Source organism: Mauremys reevesii, linkage group 10, assembly GCF_016161935.1.
Source record: "Mauremys reevesii isolate NIE-2019 linkage group 10, ASM1616193v1, whole genome shotgun sequence".
NCBI classification, from domain to species: Eukaryota; Metazoa; Chordata; order Testudines; family Geoemydidae; genus Mauremys; species Mauremys reevesii.
Window position 1 is genome coordinate 17705496 of NC_052632.1, and position 19563 is coordinate 17725058.

Consider the following 19563-nt stretch of genomic DNA (forward strand, 5'->3'; position numbering starts at 1 on the left):
TCCTTCCTTGTACATCTGGTTCAGCGATGGCCTTCACACTTATCTCTGAACACACACATTCCGCATTCACACACAAAGCAAAATTAATTTACACAGAACATTTTGAACAGGAACATCAAATTGCAATGTAAAAGAAAACACTCATGGCATTCTTTTACTTATTTTAAAATGCTAAACCTACAACAAATTGGTGACCCTCAAAGGTCTGTCACTGCCTTGAAATCAGCACAGACACAAATTCTATCTCTACCTATGGACCATTAGGCCATTCCTTTCTGCTATTCTAAAAGGGTGGCTGGCAGGATATGATCAAATCATACACGAATACATTTAATACATGCTACTTTATTATTCTATATCCTTCATTCTAAATTATATAAAATACGAACATAAAATCATACTACTACAGTAGCAAACATTTACATTGTGTATACCCCTGTAACTAAATAACCCATCAAAGGAGAAAGAAGCCTTGTGGAATGCAAATGAAGAACTCTAACAGAAACATGCTAATTTCAAAGCAAGTGGTCATTGTGTGTGATGATCGGAGGTCACAGACTCAAAATGCATTCTTCACTCTGTCCTCAAAGGAAAAGCCCGTGTGGATAGTGACACTGTCGGCTTGTTTTCTTTGAGAAGAAGCTAGAAGTATGGATTCAAAGATCCTGGCTGGACTCTTACATGGAAGTATACCAGATGCAAAGCGGAGATCCCCAGAGACAATCTGGGTACCCTGAAAAGACTTTTGGGAAACTAGCAGTTTATTACATCACTTGCCACCATTTGGAATTACAAACTGTGACTCACCTGTACATATATTTTACCTGCTTTAACTTCTCAATAACTCTCACTTCCTTTTCTTAGCTAATAAACATTTACTTAGGTTACTATAGAATTGGCTATCAGCATTGTCTTTGGAAGATTTAGAGCAGTGCTTCTCAAAGCCAGTCTGCCGCTTGTTCAGGGAAAGCACCTGGCGGTCTGGGCTGGTTTGTTTACCAGCTGCGTCCACAGGTTCGGCCGATCGCGGCTCCCACTGGCCATGGTTTGCCGCTCCAGGCCAATGGGGGCTGCGGGAAGGGAGGCCACCACATCCCTCGGCTCGCGCCGCTTTCCACAGCCCCCATTGGCCTGGAGCGGCGAACCGCGGCCAGTGAGAGCTGCGATTGGCCGAACCTGCGGACGCAGCAAGTAAACAAACCAGCCTGAACTGTCAGGGGTTTTCCCTGAACAAGCGGCAGACTGGCTTTGAGAAGCACTGATTTAGAGTACTAATTGGTCTGTGGTAAGTGACTGGTCTCTTGGAACGGGGAGCAATCTGATGTGGTGTGATTTTTTGGTTTGTGACCTTTTATCACAAAGTCTAGGTGGCAAGATAGAGTGGAGAGTCTATGGGGACTCTGTGAGACCGTGGTAGTGATCCAGGAGTTCACATTTGTCACTGGCTTGGTGAAATCCAATTATAGAACATACCACCAGTGTGGGGTGTCTGCCCTGTTTTCTGACAGTCTGCCCTGAAGTTGGCATTCACAATTGTGAGCCCTACAGTGTGTCAGTACAGTCAGCCAGGAAGCCAATAGCAGAGGCTGAAGGAGAACCCAGAATCTTATCAAACAATCTGTGCTATAACCACTAGTCAGCATTACTGCCTTCCCTACCACATCCTCACCCATAGCCTGAAGAAGGCTGACCAAGATGTAAGCATACACAGCTTCTGATGGATAAAATATTCTCCATACCACAACCGTAACACTGCCCCCTAAAGATGCCAGCCTCCCACTGTCTTCTTTAACTGCCCTCCTGCAGGTATCCCTTTACCAAATTATTTTCCCCCAACACTAGTAGTTCTGATTTAGCAAAATGGATGTGTGCAGACGGGTGAAAGGGTGCAGAGTTCAGATTGTGGTGAGGTTTGTGGTGTACGGGAGTTGCAGTAGTGATAAGGGGTGCGCTCATAGATGGAATAGTAGAGGCTACACCTTGTTGGGTGGCTTAACTTTTCACTTTCCTTGCTTTTCTGGGTTTGTGTTGGGAATGTTTTGTATAGAATCATAGAAATGTAAAGCTGGAAGGGGCCTCAAGAGTTCATCTAGTCCAGTGGTTCTCAAAGCTGTCTGCTGCTTATTCAGGGAAAGCCCCTGGCGGGCCGGGCTGGTTTGTTTACCTGCCATGTCCTCAGGTCCGGCTGATCACAGCTCCCACCGGCTGCGGTTCGCCACTCCAGGCCAATGGGGGCTGCGGGAAGGGCGGCCAGTACATCCCTCAGCCTATGCCGCTTCCTGCAGCCCCCATTGTCCTGGAGCGGCGAACCGCAGCCAGTGGGATCTGAGCCACGATCGGCTGAACCTGCAGATGCGGCAGATAAACAAACCAGCCCGGCCTGCCAGGGGCTTTCTCTGAACAAGCAGCAGACTGGCTTTGAGAAACAATGATCTGGTCCTTCCCCCTGTGCTGAGGCATCTATATGTAGCAACCTTCACTGCTTCACAATGAAGATTTTTGCATATTAGTTTCCATGGGTTTTTTAAGGCTTAATTGGTCATGGGATTGGCCAAGTGGGGTATAGAAATTCAAGTGCTGATGGAGAATATTTTACCCATCAGCCGCTGCACATAGAATTCAAGATCAGAAGGGACCATTATGATCATCTAGTCTGACCTCCTGCAAGATGCAGGCCACATAAGCCGTTCCACCCACTCCTTTAGCAAGCGACCCTTGCCCCATGCTTCGGAGGAAGGCGAAAAACCTCCAGGACCACTGCCAATCTTCCTGGAGGAAAATTCCTTCCCGACCCCAAATATGGCGGTCAGCTGAACCCCGAGCATGCGGGCAGGACTCTCCAGCCATACCCTCTTGAAAAAGGTTATATCATATCATTGACCCATTGTACTATTTACCAGTGTGGCACTTAATTGACCTATTGACTAAGCCCGTTATCCTATCATACCATCTCCTCCATAAACTTATCTAGCTTAATCTTAAAGTCATGGAGGTCCTTCGCCCCCACTGTTTCCCTCGGTAGGCTGTTCCAGTATTGCACTTCCCTGATGGTTAGAAACCTTCGTCTAATTTCAAGCCTGAATTTCCTGACTGACAATTTATATCCGTTTGTCCTTGTGTCCACATTAGCGCTGAGCTGAAATAATTCCTCTCCTTCCCTGGTATTTATCCCTCTGATATATTTAAAGAGTGCAATCATATCTCCTCTTATCCTTCTTTTGGTTAAGGAAAACAAACCGAGCTCCTCAAGTCTCCTTTCATACGACAGGCCTTCCATTCCTCGGATCATTCTAGTGGCCCTTCTTTGTACCCGTTCCAGTTTGATTTCATCCTTCTTAAACATGGGAGACCAAAACTGCACACAATACTCCAAATGAGGTCTCACCAACGCCTTATATAACGGGACTAGCACCTCCTTTTCCCTACTAGAAATACCTCGCCTAATGCATCCCAAAACCGCATTAGCTTTTTTAACGGCCACATCACATTGCCTACTCATAGTCATCCTACGATCAACCAGGACTCCTAGGTCCTTCTCCTCCTCCGTTACTTCCAACTGGTGCGTCCCCAGCTTATAACTAAAATTCTTGTTAGTCATCCCTAAATGCATAACCTTACACTTCTCACTATTGAATTTCATCCTGTTACTAATACTCCAGTTTACAAGGTCATCCAAATCTCCCTGGAGGATATCCCAATCCTTTTTCGAATTGGCAATACCTCCCAACTTGGTGTCATCCGCAAACTTTATCAGCCCACTCCTACTCTTGGTTCCCAGGTCAGCAATAAATAGATTGAATAAAATTGGACCCAAAACCGAACTTTGAGGAACTCCACTGGTAACCCCCCTCCAACCTGACAGTTCCCCCTTCAATACGACCCTCTGCAGTCTCCCCTTTAACCAGCTCCTTATCCACCTCTGGATTTTCATTTCGATCCCCATCTTTTCCAATTTAACCAGTAATTCTTCATGCGGTACCGTATCAAACGCCTTACTGAAATCCAGATATATTAGATCCACCGCATTTCCCTTGTCTAAAAAATCTGTTACTTTCTCAAAGAAGGAGATCAGGTTGGTTTGGCACGATCTACCTTCGTAAATCCATGCTGTAATCTATCCCAGTTGCCATCGCCTCATGCTCCGAACCACTCTCTCTTTTAAGATTTTTCCATGACTTTGCATACTACAGATGTTAAACTAACAGGCCTGTAGTTACCCGGTCACTTTTTCCCCTTCTTGAATATAGGAACTACATTTGCTAATCTCCAGTCAAACGGTACAATCCCCGAATTTAGAGATTTATTAAAAATTATCGCTAACGGGCTAGCAATATCACTCACCAATTCCCTTAATATTCTAGGATGAAGATTATCCGGGCCCCCCGATTTACTTCCGTTAAGCTGTTCAAGTTTGGCTTCTACCTCAGATACCGTAATGTCTACCCCCATATCTTCATTCCCATCGGTCCCTCTATCACTATTCCTTAGCCCTTCATTAGCCTCATTAAAGACCGAGGCAAAATATTCGTTCAGATATTGTGCCATTCCAAGATTATCCCTAATCTCCACTCCGTTTAAAGTTTTAAGCGGTCCCACTTCTTCTTTCTTGGTTTTCTTCCTATTTATATGGCTAAAAAACCGTTTGCTATTGGTTTTAATCCCCTTCGCTAGGTCCATCTCCACCCGTCGCTTTGCCTTTCTCACTGCTTCCCTACACCCTCTGACCTCAATAAGGTAGGTTTCTTTGCTGATCCCTCCCATTTTCCACTCCTGGTACGCTTTCTGTTTTTTCTTAATGACCCCTCTAAGACGCTTGCTCATCCAGCTCGGTCTAAAACTGCTACCCACGAGCCGTTTTCCCCTTCTCGGGATACATGCCTCTGACAACTCCTGCAACTTCAACCTGAAGTAACCCCAGGCGTCATCTGCCTTTAGATCCCTAAATATGTTAGTCCAGTCCACTTCCCTAACTAGTCGCCTTAATTTAGTAAAGTTAGCCCTTTTGAAATCGTAAACCCTAGTCTCAGATGCACTATTGATTATCCTCCCATTTATTTTGAAACGAATTAGCTCATGATCACTCGAGCCAAGGTTGTCCCCTACAACAATTTCCTCAACAAGGTCCTCGTTACTCACCAAAATCAAATCTAAAATGGCATCCCCCCTCGTCGGTTCAGCAACCACTTGATGAAGGAATTCATTAGCTATCACGTCTAGGAAAAGCTGAGCCCTATTATTATTACTAGCATTTGTTTCCCAATCTATATCCGGGAAGTTAAAGTCCCCCATGATCAAGCAGTTCCTATTAGTATTTACCTCCTTAAAAACATTAAAGAGCTCTCTATCCGTCTCCAAGCTAGATCCCGGCGGTCTATAGCACACCCCAATCACTATCCCGGGTGAGGCTCTGGTAGTTTTCTTCCCCAATGTGACCATTGCCCAGACAGACTCCGTATTATCCATTGCATTGCTAGTTATTTCATTACATTTCACCTCATTATTGATATACAATGCTACTCCCCCACCTTTACCTTTGCATCGGTCTTTCCTAAACAGCACATACCCTTTCATACCTGTACTCCAGTCATGGCTACCGTTCCACCATGTTTCGGTTATTCCTACGATATCCGGTTTCAATTCTCGGACCAGGAGCTCCAGTTCCTCCATTTTGTTACCTAAGCTTCTTGCATTGGTGAACAAACATCCTAATTTTTCCTGTTGGGCTCCTCTCCCTCTTTTCACCCAACTCGGTGGGGACACAGTACTTCCAGTATGACTTGTAGATCTAGTATCCGTCCCCCCCCTTCTTCCTTACACCTAACCGTCCCCCTCTGGCTATATCTGTTGTTATCTTGTTGTTCTCACTCCCAATGTATAAATTTGGCGTGGAGAGCACCAGGACCTCTCCCAACCATCTCCCCCCAGTGTCTAGTTTAAAGCTCTTTTAATCAGATGAGCCATGCACCCTCATCTACCAGCAGCTGTCCATGTATCCTTCCCTGCTCTAGAATAAAATAATATAGAAAAGTGCAGAAGGCTTAATATATGCCCTGCCCCACCATCAAAATACATATGCACTCAACCTCAATAAATCAAGTTGGTACGCACAGCACATGAACATTCTGTTTAATATGAACAATGACTTTCAATTACCCTGCCCCTAACATTTAAAAACAACCCAAAACTACTTGTTGCACCAGATCTACTCAAGCTCACCTCTCTACCAAGTGTTGTGCAGTCATTAGACAATGATTTTTAGGAGACATTGGACTTCAGTAACTCAGCCAGAGGTTAGGGATCTATTATAGGAGTGGGTGGGTGAGGTTCTGTGGCCTGTCATGTGTAGGAGGTCAGACTAGATGATCATGATGATCCCTTCCGATCTTAAAGTTTATGAGTCTATAAAGAAAAGTAGGACTGCCAAGAACAAATTCCAGACCGAGGCCAAATTCAGAGACTTCCTGTCAAATAGTTTTGAAGAGAAACTACACAAAAACCATGTAGAAAATTCAAAGGGCATAAAAATGAATGTTGTGTGAAACTTTGCACTGATTGGACATCTATTTTTAGAAGGCCAGCAATTCATACCCATTTTAAGCTCATTTTAAATGCAACACCTTACTACAGATTCTCAAGTTGGCACCACCACAATATAAATAATAAATATCAACAGTAATCAATTGTAACAGGAATTACTGCAAATTGCTACTTAGCTGGTAGAATTTGGGGGTAAAAAAAACTTGCAGGATCCAGGTGCTGGATTGGTGATCTTGTGTTACAGCCATGTCTGTTTGCAATAAGGTCTGGAATTTTTTTGATGTGTTAGGAGCTGGTGCATTGTGCATCTATTTATAGAGTAGAATGTAGGATACTGCAATTAAAGATTAGTAGGATCCATGAGGATCCACGTCCCAATCTGGGTCCTTGCGTCACTAGGACATGCTGGTGTCCAGAACTTCATAGTGAAGTAGGAGCAGTTGGTTTGTTCTGTATTCAGACAATAGAACAGGGCTCTCAAACTTTTGTACTGGTGACCCCTTTCACATAGCAAGCCTCTGAGTGCAACCCCCCTTATAAATTAAAAATACTTTTTATATATTTAACACCATTATAAATGCTGGTGGCAAAGCAGGATTTGGGGGGGAGGTTGACACCTTGTGACCCCTTGAGGGGTCCTGACCCCCAGTTTTGGTTGTTTTTTTTTAAATAGAATATCAGGCTTGGAAGGGACCTCAGGAGGTCATCTAGCCCAACTGCCTGCTCAAAGCAGGACTAATCCCCAAATGGCCCCCTCAAGGATTGACCTCACAATGTGGGGTTTAGCAGGCCAATGATCAACCCACTGAGCTATCCCTCTCCCCTGCAATAGAATTTGGGGGTTGAAGCACAAAAGTCTGCAAGATCCAGCAGGATCCCAGAGCAGGTCTCTATGGCATCAAGATGCTGGAAAGTTAGAATCCTCTATTCTGGAATTTTTGTGTGCCCTAATAGGGGTTGGATGTGTTTTGTAGTTAGGTTATGGGATTTGTGGGCTTTGGTGAAAATGGGGAAGAGTCCACCAGGACTCCTTGTTCCAGATCCAGGCCTGTGTAGTGCTATTGTGCTGTGACACACGGAGGTCTGGAATTTTTTGGTGCATTAGAATGGGTTGGATTTCTTGTGAATTTAGGCTGTTGTGTTTGGGGGTAGGGGTGCCATACTCCGTATCCTGGATCCAGGTTTTTGCAGCGCTGAGGTCCTGACATTTTGGTGCAGTAGGAGTGGTTGCATGTGTTCTATGCTCGGGTGGTGGAATTTGGGGGTTCAAGCCCAACCACCAACAGGCTCCATTTCCTAGATCCAGGTCTTTGTGGCAGGAGGGCACACGGGGGGCGGGCTGTCCAGATTATTTTAGTGCAGTAGGAAAGGGTTGGACGTGTTTTATATTGGGGAGAGTTGGCTGCAAGAATCTGGCAGGATCCATGTAGATCCGGCTTTTCCCTTTTTCCTCAGCCCCCCGTGGAAACGGTGCATAAAGAGAGAGCCCCGCGCTTCAGCCGGGGAGCCAAGCAGCGAGCAGACGGAGCCGCTCTGAGCTCTGCTGTTTTTCCCAGAAACGGATCCGTGCACCTAGAAAATAACAGGAAGGGAAAGCAGGGAGAGAAAAAAAACCACACGGAGATCCTGTTGTTTTCGGTCGCTGCCCGAGGAATAATTTGGAGGAGAAGGCTCCATATTTCTGCTGCTGCCGAGGCTGCGACGCCGGGGATGGAGCGCGGGGCGCGGGCCGTGTAGCGGGCTCGCCCAGGGGCCGCCGTTCGCCCAGGCTCGCTCCGCCCGCGGGGGGATTCCGGCCTCGGCCCGGGCGCTGCTCCGGCGGCAGCGGGATCCCAGCAATCGGGGGCCGGTGGGGCTGAGTCCAAGGCCTCCCCCTCCCCCGCTACACACACGCCCCCCACCTCTGCCGCCGCCGCCGCCGCCGCCGGGGACAGAGGCTGGTGCCTGGGGCCCGACCCTGCTGCGGCTGCCGCTGCCTGCGCCGGGGCGGATCGCAGCCCGCGAGGGGCGGCTGGGTGCAGGGGGCGCGGGGCCGGCGGAGGAGGGACGCTCCCGATGGCGCGTCCGAGGCCCCGCGAGTACAAGGCTGGAGAGCTGGTGTTCGCCAAGATGAAAGGCTACCCGCACTGGCCGGCCAGGGTGAGTGCGGCCCGGGGCCGGGGCCGGGGCCGGGGCCGGGGCAGGGTGGGGGGCAATGCAGGGAGCCCCCCCAGCGCAGCGCAGCGCCCGGCGCGACCATTCCCCCGCTGCTTCTCCGCTGCCTCTCCTGGGGCGTGTGGCGGCTGCGGCTGGGTCCATTGCAAGCCCAGCCGCAGACACAGCCCCACCCCCCCAGCCCTCCATGCCTACCCCGGCGGGGAGCCTAGCGCTGGGGGGAGACAGGGGAGAGGGGGGTCTGTTCCCCGCTGGATTATTGTGCATCTTTGCTTGGATGTGCAGATTTCTCCGCGCCCCCCCCCTCCCCCTTCCCGGGAGAAGGAGGGGGCGTGCGGGGATTGTACCTGAATTATTATTATGGGGAGTTGGCAGCTCTGCATGATAATGATGCTATTTATTATACGCCCTCCCCCTCTCACTACCCCCCCCTCCCCACTAGTGAGGGCTCCCGCCAGCCTTCCCACATGCACATTTCCAGGCAGTTGCAGAAAAGCTGCCTTTGCCCACAATATGAAGCCACAGAGGGAGAGAAAGAGACAAACAGGCATAGCCATCAGAAGGCCAGATCTGTCTCTCTTTCAGCCCAGGAAGTGTCTGCTGCATGGGAAACACACATGGGAGGAGAGCAAGGCCCAGAATTTAGGCAACAACTCTTTGCAGGGTGCCTGATGCACAGAATACACCATATTTGGGGCTGCAGTGGGCGGAGGAGGCATGGTCTGCTACAAAGAGATTAGTGATAAACATGGGCACAATCCTGAGGGATGCAAGTTATTAACTGAGAGGAGGAGTTGGACTACATGGCCTCCATTTTTTCCATGTACTCTTCCAAATGCAGGCACATTGGGTTTCATTGGGGGGCTGATCATGTGGAGAAGTTCTGGGCTTGTGAGACAGTGGCTGGTTTTATTTTGTGGTGGTTTGGGGTTGTGGGTTTTTTATTTTATTATTATTATTATTCCTTTCCCATCTTTGATTATAAACTGGTTTGAAATAACTGAGTTGGAAAAGCATCATGGGCATTTGGCAACCAAATCAGCAACCCACTGTATATTTAATGTCCATATTCAGTAGAGCCCCAAAACAGAGCAGGGCATTCCCAGGGACAAGCTGATACCACAGCATACTTACAGCCGTCTCTTCCCCCTTTTTTGGTCACCCCGGTGTACTTTGTTGTGTGATCTACCCAGCAGGCATCATCCAGTGCCAGTCCGTGTTTATTCATTGTCCATTCCATCCTCCGGGGGGAAATTACAACTATTCAGTGCTACATTCGGTTTTCATTTACAAGTAAAAGAAAGTTGTTGGTGTTTATGATCTGCAAGAGCTTGAACATTATAAAGTGTTGTACACATTGTGCAAGAAAGTACAGGAGAGCAGGGTCAAGGTAGCATGGACTTTACCATTGCCCTTGAGAAGGCGATGAGAAAAGGGTATGTGTAAGTGGTGAAAAGTGAAGCAAGGGGCATTGTGAGTGTGGCTGAGAGTGTGAGTGTTGAGCTGCAGACACAGTACAAGGAGGGAAAACCAGTATCAGAGGCTTAAATGAAGGTTGATAGAGAAGGGAAAAATCAGAGGATGCTAAATATTAAAGGGAACAGAAATAAGGACGCATGCCAATTGCTTTGGCAGAGCAGGCTGAAATTCATTTTTGAATAGGCATAAGAACATAGAACATAAGAATGGCCATACTGGGTCAGACCAGAGGTCCACCTAGCCCAATATCCTGTCTTCCAATAGTGGCCAGTGCCAGGTGCTTCAGAGGGAATGGACAGAACAGGTAATTATCAAGTGATCCATGTCTAAACTTCACATTGTATTTGTAATTAATGTCTCTGATCAGCATTTATATTCTTATATCTGCTTGTGATGGCCAACATCATGTTAGAGGTGAGGATTCACATTAGTAGAACAATGGAGTCTATTGTAAATTGATTTATTTCTTACATCAGTCATGGTTTAATTTAATCTGAAAATGGATCAGCAAGTGACTTTAACAACTCAGATCATTCCAGCTTTGGGTCTGATCCTGCTCCCATTGAAGTCAATGGCAAAACTCCTGTTGACTTTACTAAGAAAAGCACTACTCTTCTCCTCACTCGCATGCAACAACATTCTCCTTGGAGTGCAGTGAATACTAGCCCTGTGGCCTTGTCCTCGTGAGTAAAAAGGGAGTGTTGTTAACTCATGTTGGCTAACATATGGTAACTAATTGAAGTAAATGGAAAATAGGATATGGGCTCTTTGTTTCAGCAAACTTTTATTTATTTTTTATCATACACTGAGTGCAGATGGGCACATCTTTGATTGTGTGTCCAGCAGGCTAGTCAAAGGTATTTTCCTCAGGATACATCTTCACTAGGAAGAAAGGAGTATTGTTAAATTGTGGTGTTAGGTGAAGACCCCAGTGAAGACAAAGTCATCTACAGTTTTAACATGAGGTTTGCAGGTTGAGATAAAGGCTATGAGACTGCTTTGTCTTCAGTAGGATTTTACCTTGTGTTAGGTACTATGTGTTAGCGAACACAAGTTAACAACACAGCTTTTTTCCTTGTGAGGACAAGGCAACAGGGTTTACACTAATCTTCATTGTGCTCCAAGGAGACTGTTGTGGCATGCAGGTGAGGAGAGAAGTAGAGATTTTTGCAGGTGAGATGGCAAGTCAGCTCCCCTGATTACCTGAACCCCAGTTATCAAGCGGTTTTGCTTAGGCTGAAGATCTTTGTATGATCAAAGTTCAGATGTGTATATACCGCAATATAACATTTATAAACCATTTGTATGCTTGATCCTTAACCTCACATATAAAAAAAGCTACATATTTTATTTAAAAAATACTGGTTTAGTAATCCAAAGAGTTTACTTATTGTTTTATTTAAATAATGTATTGTTGCAATGGCCCCTCACAGAGGGCATGTTGAGACTCTGTGGTCCTTGGCAGGAAAGTGCTATAGGAGGGCAAAATAGTTACCTGTATTTAGTGAAATGGAGCAGTATTAAAGCAGGACAGGAAGTGGGTAGCCAGCTTTGACACTAAGCCAGCCACTTCTTACCAATATGAATCTGCCGTTAATTCTGTTGACTTCAGCAGGAAGAAGATTGAGCCCTGTGTGGGCAAGAGCAATATTCTGCACAGTGAGAGAAGAGGTGGAAAGTGGCTGATGTGTAGAGAAACCAGTAGGGAGCGCTGCTTAAAAATGGATGGCACGCGATGACTCGTGAGCTTTACTAGCTTATGATATTGAGCATCATCTCGCAAATTAATAACTTACAAAGGGCCAGATCCTGCAGTCCTTAGTCAAAACTCCAATTGACAGTCATTCTGGTCTTTCCATGCTCTGTTGGAAAGACTCGCTTTACAAAACCCGGCTTTGTAAGGCACTTTTGGATATTTGGAATATGAAAGATGCCATTGAAGTCATATTGACTTCTCGCTGTTTTGATCTTGCAGTCTTTACTCAAAGACAAAACGCCCATTGGCCCCAGTGTAGGCTAATAAGTAGAGATGGCAGGAATTGGGCCAAAGTCTGTAAGTTTGGTATCCAAGGTGACTTATGTGAGTAGATCAAGTACTATCTTGTGTCAAAAGGAAGAGTAGCAGTTTGGTGTAATAAGATGCGTGTAGCACTTTTGATACTCCATGTATCCAAAGGTGCTTTTCAAAGCCATGAGATAAATACTAAGTGGCCAGAGCCCCTGCTGCTGTAAACAAGTGAAGTTCCATGGAACTATGGAGATTTGATCCAACCCTGACAGTACATTGATTGCATGGTCAGAAGAGGCATTTAGTATGCATGGAGGAAGCATGCTTGGATGGTTGAGGTAGGCTGAGACTAGGAAATATAGGTTTGGTTCCCAGCTCTGCTATAAGGCTACCTGTGCAACCCTGGGTTACACAGTCTTTCTGGGCCTCAGTTCACTGTCTGTAAACCAGGAACAACAACACTTCCCTACTTAACAAGTGTGTTGTGTCCATAAAGTCATTAGCGTTTGTGACTTGCTCAGCTACTACCAAGATGGGAGCCATATCATTACCTAGATACATAGAAAAATATTCATTGCACCTTCCAGATGTTATATTCTAGTTTGTTGAAGGGGTGAATATTGGCCATTGGTTAGCCACTTAAGATTAAATGAAAGGAAGAATACAAAAAATCAATAATTGTGTTCATTTCATCAGTGGCCCTGAAGAAATAATAAGCAATTAGATGACACAATGTGCGGGTGATTTAAAAAATAAGGAGACCATTAATGCAAATGTAAAGAGAGGAACAAAATTCTGAATGACCTGAATAATGCTAGATACTTAACTAACAACAACTCACTAACTAAAATTTGTCACCCATTTTGGGCAAGAATTAAGCTTCTGGGGAAGTTGATTAAAGTGTTTATAAATAACTGAATAATGTAGGCATTTGCCCAGGTAAGTGATTTATGCAGTTCACCAAACAAAATGTAAGATAATGTGGCTTGGGATAAGAGAACGAGATTTGGGTAAATTCAGATAGCTTGTGCAAGGATGGTTAAGTTGGTTTGGAACAGTACAAAAGAGATCTAAACAGATATTGCAGTGAACTTTAATTTGCCATACACAAAAGTTTTAGAAAGATGCTTTTCACTTCTCATTCAGGCAAAAATATGTCCCTTAGAGTTATGATGTTACACTAACTAATCTAAAGTTTACAGTCTCTTGGAAATCTGAATTTCTTCTCTTCTAGACCCACATCTATCTCCTTCTCCCTTATAATTCTTTGCTGCTGCTTTATATTGACAGTGCCTTGTATGTCATATTTGTTAGATATGTTTGACAGCACATGTGATGCTGCCTGGTAAATGTACAAGAGTCACACTTAAAGAAGATAACATTTGGCAGCAATTACCACAAAAAGGGTTCCTGAGGTATTTATATATTTTAGGGAATCAATGTGTGATCTGATACCTCTTGCCAGTAACTGTTAGTAAACTCTGGCATCGTAATGGAAACCACTATCTGTGATATTAAAATAATTTCTGCAGCTGAACATAAGATACAAGGGTAGGCTGATAGTTTCCAGCCCAACACATTTAAAAAAATTTTTTTAACTGTGACCCAATCTAACAACCCCCGTAAGACATGTTTAACTTTAAGCACTGAGTAATCCCAGTGTGGAACTTACGTTAAAGTTAACCATGTGCTTTGTTGGATTGTTGCCTAGAAGAGTAACACTGTTAATACTATGGTACTGTATTAAAGAACCTTTTTAAAAACAAAAAACCTACCAACGTGTGAAATAATACCAGCAGTCTTAATATTCACTCTTCAATAAAACAGGGAAGAACAGTGTGGAAAAATACATTTAAGACACATGCACAGAAATTTTAGAAACACATTAGTGGATCCAAATTCAAAATCAGGGTCATAATTTGAACTTCTACAGGACTGTGCATGATCACAGCATCTTCACTGATGGATTCCAGGGCAGGACCAGGGCCCTGATTTTGACACAGTAAGTTAATATGCTAGATACTTAACTAACAACAACTTACTAACTAAAATTTGTATGTATGGCATCTTGGAAATATCACTGATCCCTCAAACAATCATGGAAGTACGGTTCTCCATTTTAAAGTGTTTGATATTTTATTTGTTTTCTTATTGGACAAAAGACAAGAGAGGTAGGGTTTCCCTGGCAGAGTTTATCCTTTTTGGCAAAGAATGACAGACAAAAATCAGTTTAGATCCAGAAAACTTCAAAGAACCCATCAAAAACAGGCAGCAGATCTTTCTCTATATTTTCATGCCAAAACCAGTTGCAATCTATCAGCTTTTCTCTTTGGCCATTTGGGACCTGTCCAGTCCTTTCCCATTTGCTTAAAGATCACTCTGTGCTTTTTCTCCATCCTTCCCCTGTTGTTGCTCTGGTCTTCTGCTATCACTTTTTCCCCTGCTGCTAAATCTCAGTCTCTCATATCTCCTGCTCCTTCATCACTCTCAGCCTATTCCTACTTTTCCTCCCTCTCATTATCTATCTGTCACAGGGGACCACTGCTGCAACCCAGTGTATTCCACTGCCTGTCCAGCTTGTGTGGTGTCACGGTCACAAATACACACCAGGTTGTTACCTTTTCACCGAGGTGTGTGTTTGTTCTTTTCTTACAAAGTATCAAGTGTAATGCAGGCATGCAGCAATGGGAGACTTCTGTGCCACCTTCATTCTGCAGCCCAGGCTCACCTTCTGAGCTGAGCCTTGCTTCCTGTTCATCCCACTTACATCTGCCCAAATTGCCTCATTAGCCCAGTGATTACTATCCAGGTGCTCAATCCCCCAACACAGTGTATAATTGGCTTCAATTCAGCCTGTACTCTTCCCAGTGCTGCAGCAAACCCAGTGACCAGGGTGCTACTAGTTGTGCCCTGTCTCATACCTCCCTCCTGAGGCCTTTTCTTGCCTCTGGAAGAGGTCGTCTTTGCTGCCCATGCCCCATCCTCTTTGTGGGGCTAGGGTTCTGCTAGGGGTTCCTGTTCCTTTTGCAGCTGGCCTTCCATGGTCTCCTGCCTTCCTTCCATCAACAAAATGTACATTTGAGGGTGGAGGTTTTCTCCACATCTCCACCTCGGACTATAGGTCATTGCACCAGTCACACCTCACTGATCTCTCCTCCAGGTTACTTGGCTCATAGTTTATATCTCTCTGCATGAATTGTCCCTCTCTTCCCCTGACTTATCTTGGCCCTGGTTTGGGACTGTCAGGGTGGGTTCGCCCACCAAGGGTTCCTTATCGGGACCCCCCGCTCTCTTCAGCTTCTTCTCCATCCTGAGCCTTGCCCAGGACTTGTTCCTCCTGGAAGTTGGCTGAGCCTCCATCCTCCTTCTCTAGGTGTCCCTGATCTCACATTCCCTGTTTTGTTTTCCCCTTCTCAGCTTTTCTTCCTCCCGTCAAGTCCTCCAGTGTGTTTCGTCTTTCTAAGCTTGTTACCATCTGTCTGTTATCATATACTGGACCTGGAAGGATCAACACTCATGAGTTTTTTGCACAGACCCACTGGTTGGGGTCCCTTCTCCCCATCATCAACCCTTTTTACATAAAGGTAATGGGATCCAGTCTGTTCTTAACATTGCTGAGCAAGGCAAAGACTTTACTAGCCCTACTTACTGCCATCTACACTTTCCTTCTACTTCCAATGGGATAACCGCCACAGGATAAGGGCTCCTTTCCCGACATATACAATAAATAGTTATCATCAACCTCTCTTGTCGCCACTGCAGCCTAACCAAGGTGTTCCGTATGAGGGAACACATTGCCGCTGAATTCATAACACCCCTTGTCGTTCTTCGGCCTACGTCAGCTGGAATTGTTCTTATCTCAGGTCACCTTTTTAGGCCTGTCCACCCACAGAACTCCACAAACCCACAGCCCATGCAGGCGCAGTCTCTCTTTATATGTTCTTGGCCCTTGTACTGGTAGCAGACTACTGCGTGGGCAGCTGGGGCATCATTGTTTGCCCTTTGCATCCCCTTCCCAGGCTTTGCTGTATGAGGTCCCCCACACCCACCCACCCTTGATTATAGCGGTATGGAGCTCTTTCCATGGAAAGTTTGCTTCCACAGACTCCTCTGTTAATTTTACCGCCACCTCTAATGATTCTGGCTGGTTTCTCCAAACTCAGACCCATGTAGTTGCAGGGAGGTGCTGTTTAAATGGCTCCAGAATAATGGAGTCCACTGGGGTCTCGATGAGCTGTCTATCCAGCTGTATGCAACCATCCAGTGGCCTAGTCTGATCATTTCTGTGCAAAGGCCCTGGGACATATCCCACTGTTCCAGCTGGCTGCCCTGAATTTTTGGCATTATTTATCAATATTTGGCGGTATTCAGACAGGCCGACCCTGTCTGGAATAACAGTCTTCTGCGTATCGTAGTCTTTGGCCTAGTGTATTTGCTCAGGGCCATATAGGCTACCTAAGCCTCACTGCCCAGATAAGGGGTTGGCCCAAGTGCCCTTGCACCCTTGTTGTATTTGGGGCTAGTAGCCACTTGGTCAGAGGGTAGTAAAAAGGCATCAGGGTCATCCCCCGGTGCCATCTTACACAGTCCCAGGCCCATATTTCAATTTCCAGTCCCCTCACTGGAGCTCACTGGACTCGACAGGAGCTGTTCCTGTCCCCGGGCCTGCTCCTTGATGAATGCTAGCAACGTTTGCTGGGGCTGCGCCTGCCAACTCAGAAGTACTTGCATCCCTGCCTGTTGGGTCTTCTGCATCTCCTCCAGCACAGCATCAGGTCCATGGTGCTTGGATCTCATGCCTTCGTACAGGTCCCTCTCAAGTCTCCTTATCAGCTGAGGGAGTTGTTAATCCTGGACCATCCCCCATGCATCACAGGGCACCTCTGCCACTACTCAGCATACTCCACTGCCTGGCTAATTTGCATGGACTCATGGTCACAAACACATACCAGGTTGTTATCTTTTCACCAACGTGTGTGTGTGTGTTCTTTTCTTCCAAATTAAGACCATGTAATGCAGGTATACAGCAAAGAGTGGCGTCCATGCCACCTTCACTCCTCTGGCTAGGCTCACCTTCTGAGCTGCCCCTTGCTTCCTGTTCCTCCCACTTGTATCCTGATCCTTCCAAATACCTCATTAGCTCAGTGATGATCACCTACGTGCTCGCAACCCCTCAACAAAAAGTGTATTAATGGCTTCAACTAAGCTTGTACTCTTCCCTGTGCTGCAGCAAACCCAGTGACCAGGGTGCTGCTAATAGTACTCTGTCACACACTCTTATGCTTTTGTCACTATCAGAATTGTGCAGCTAGTATTCCCTGGTAGGCTTTCTCCATTAGTTTGTCATATTGGATCAATCTGTGCCATGATTTCATGATCAGCTGTTAAGCTCCTGCTTTATAAGGGGTTCTGCATGCAAAACTCCTGTGGCTACACCTGATGTTCTACATATGAAATGTAGTGAGATAAGCCCTTCATGGAACCCTTTCTTACCTTCAAGACTTTTTGCACATTTTGCTTAGATAATCTCAATTCAAGCCTTATTTGCAGATGTTGGAGCAGATGTAAGAGGATGCTCTTTTATTGACTTCAGTGGCTCATTGTATTTATAGTTAATATTGTTAGCTGAATACATCATGTACTATTTCCTTCATTTTCCAAAAGTAATAATGAGAAATGTAAGTGTAAATTTCCCTGTATTTGGGGTATGTGGGATCTCCTCTAATTTCACGCTCTTTATCTTGTGCTCTGTTTGGAAGCATGCTTTAAAACAGAATTCAGGTGAGGGTCATGCAGGGACTGCAATGACTGCTATAATGAAGGTTTAATGTAACGTTCATGATAAACCACTTTCCAGTTGCTTTTAACTTTTGACAGACAAATTCCCTTTTGGGCTGAAATGTTCTATGCTTGGACTCAGCCCAGAAGTAACTGTTCCAGGGAAATTTCGGCAAAATTCATCATCTTTTTATTTTTTTTAATTCAATGGCTTGTTGTTATTTTAAACAACCATCTCCAAGTGCTCAGGTGAGAGTTTTGTACACAAATAACAGTAGCTGAATCTATTTTGTTTAACCATGGAATGTTTTTTGTAAATCTGAGTGAATTTAAGGAATAGGCAAGAATGCAGGATATTGGTTCAGTAACTTTGAAGCAATGAGTATTGAAAGGTTTTGCACTTAAGTTTTTCTGTTGGATTTCTTTTTTCCCTCATAACTTTAAAGCTACTGAACTAGTGGTCATCAATCATTGCTTGTTTTGTGGATTTCAGATCAAAGCCATTATTATTGTAAGTGGACATAATCCCATGGAAATCTTGTTTATGCTAGTGGTGAATCTGTCTCCTGAGTGAAACTTGCAGTGAATAAGGTTCTCAAAACTGTATGTACTTAATTATAACTCACTCCAGAGAAATATAAAAATTGCTAGTTTATATTATAATTGTCATATGCTCTATTAATTGACAAATAATGTACGATGATACTGGCAGAGTATAAATTCCTCGTCTTATTGTATTTTATTTGCATTAAAGTAGCTTTTAGAGGCTCCAACTGAGATTAGCCTCCATAGCACTAACTGCTATACAAACTGATATAAACGCAGGGAACAACGCTAAGGTTTGTGCTTTCAACTTTAACTTTGCATTTCCTGCTAGTGAGTGCTTGATTTCCCAACCTTAATGTTGTGTTACACTAAATGTAGAAAGATGAGTGTTAATATATAGAAACTATGTTTATAATAGCTTGCAACAATATAACTGGTGATAATAAACACTTTCAAAGGATACATGACTGTCCTTTGAAGAAAGATCAAGAAGGCTTCCTGACAGTGATATGGATTAATCAGTAATGGAGAAGCAACTCGCTTTGGAGATTTAAATCTTAATTTGAACTGTAAGCCCTTCTGTGGCAGAGATCTTTTCTACATGTGGCTTAGCACAGTGTGTTACTTGAATATGCATAATAAATGGTAACAACAACTAGAAAATACACTGTATGGAACAATCCTTCATTGGCAAAATGTTGACTAGGGGCCATATTTTTAAAGATATTTACATGCCTACGGATGCAGATAGGCACCCAGTGAGGTTTTCAAAAGTGCCTGGAAGCCTATTTGCAACTCTAGGCACTAAAATACGTTTACAGATCTAGCCCTAGATGACTTAATGGGTCCTTTACGTCTCTAATCGCTATGAGTCTATGAAAAATATTTTAGTGAGCCAGAAGCCTAAAATCTAGGTGGTGCATGTTGCAATGAAAGCACAGCATTTAACTCTGCACTCTGACAGAGGCAGCATCAACAAAAAAAGGCTCCAGTAGTTTGGATGATTCACAAGAGGAGCAACTAGAATAAACAGTATTTTACAGAAGTCCAAGAAATACTTG

The 19563-nt window shown here is 44.8% G+C and overlaps 1 protein-coding gene across 2 annotated transcripts in view; it reads left to right on the top strand.

Annotated features, from left to right (window-relative positions):
- Positions 1-8037: 8037 nt before the first annotated feature.
- The window catches only part of HDGFL3 (HDGF like 3), a 48648-nt gene continuing 37122 nt past the window's right edge, over positions 8038-19563 (top strand). The window contains exon 1 of one of the 2 annotated variants that reach the window (XM_039490073.1): positions 8038-8676. In XM_039490073.1, coding sequence (XP_039346007.1) covers positions 8593-8676 — 84 coding nt within the window. In that variant the 5' untranslated portion in view covers positions 8038-8592. The remainder of the gene's footprint in view (positions 8677-19563) is intronic. The other variant, XM_039490074.1, reaches the window with a different exon arrangement.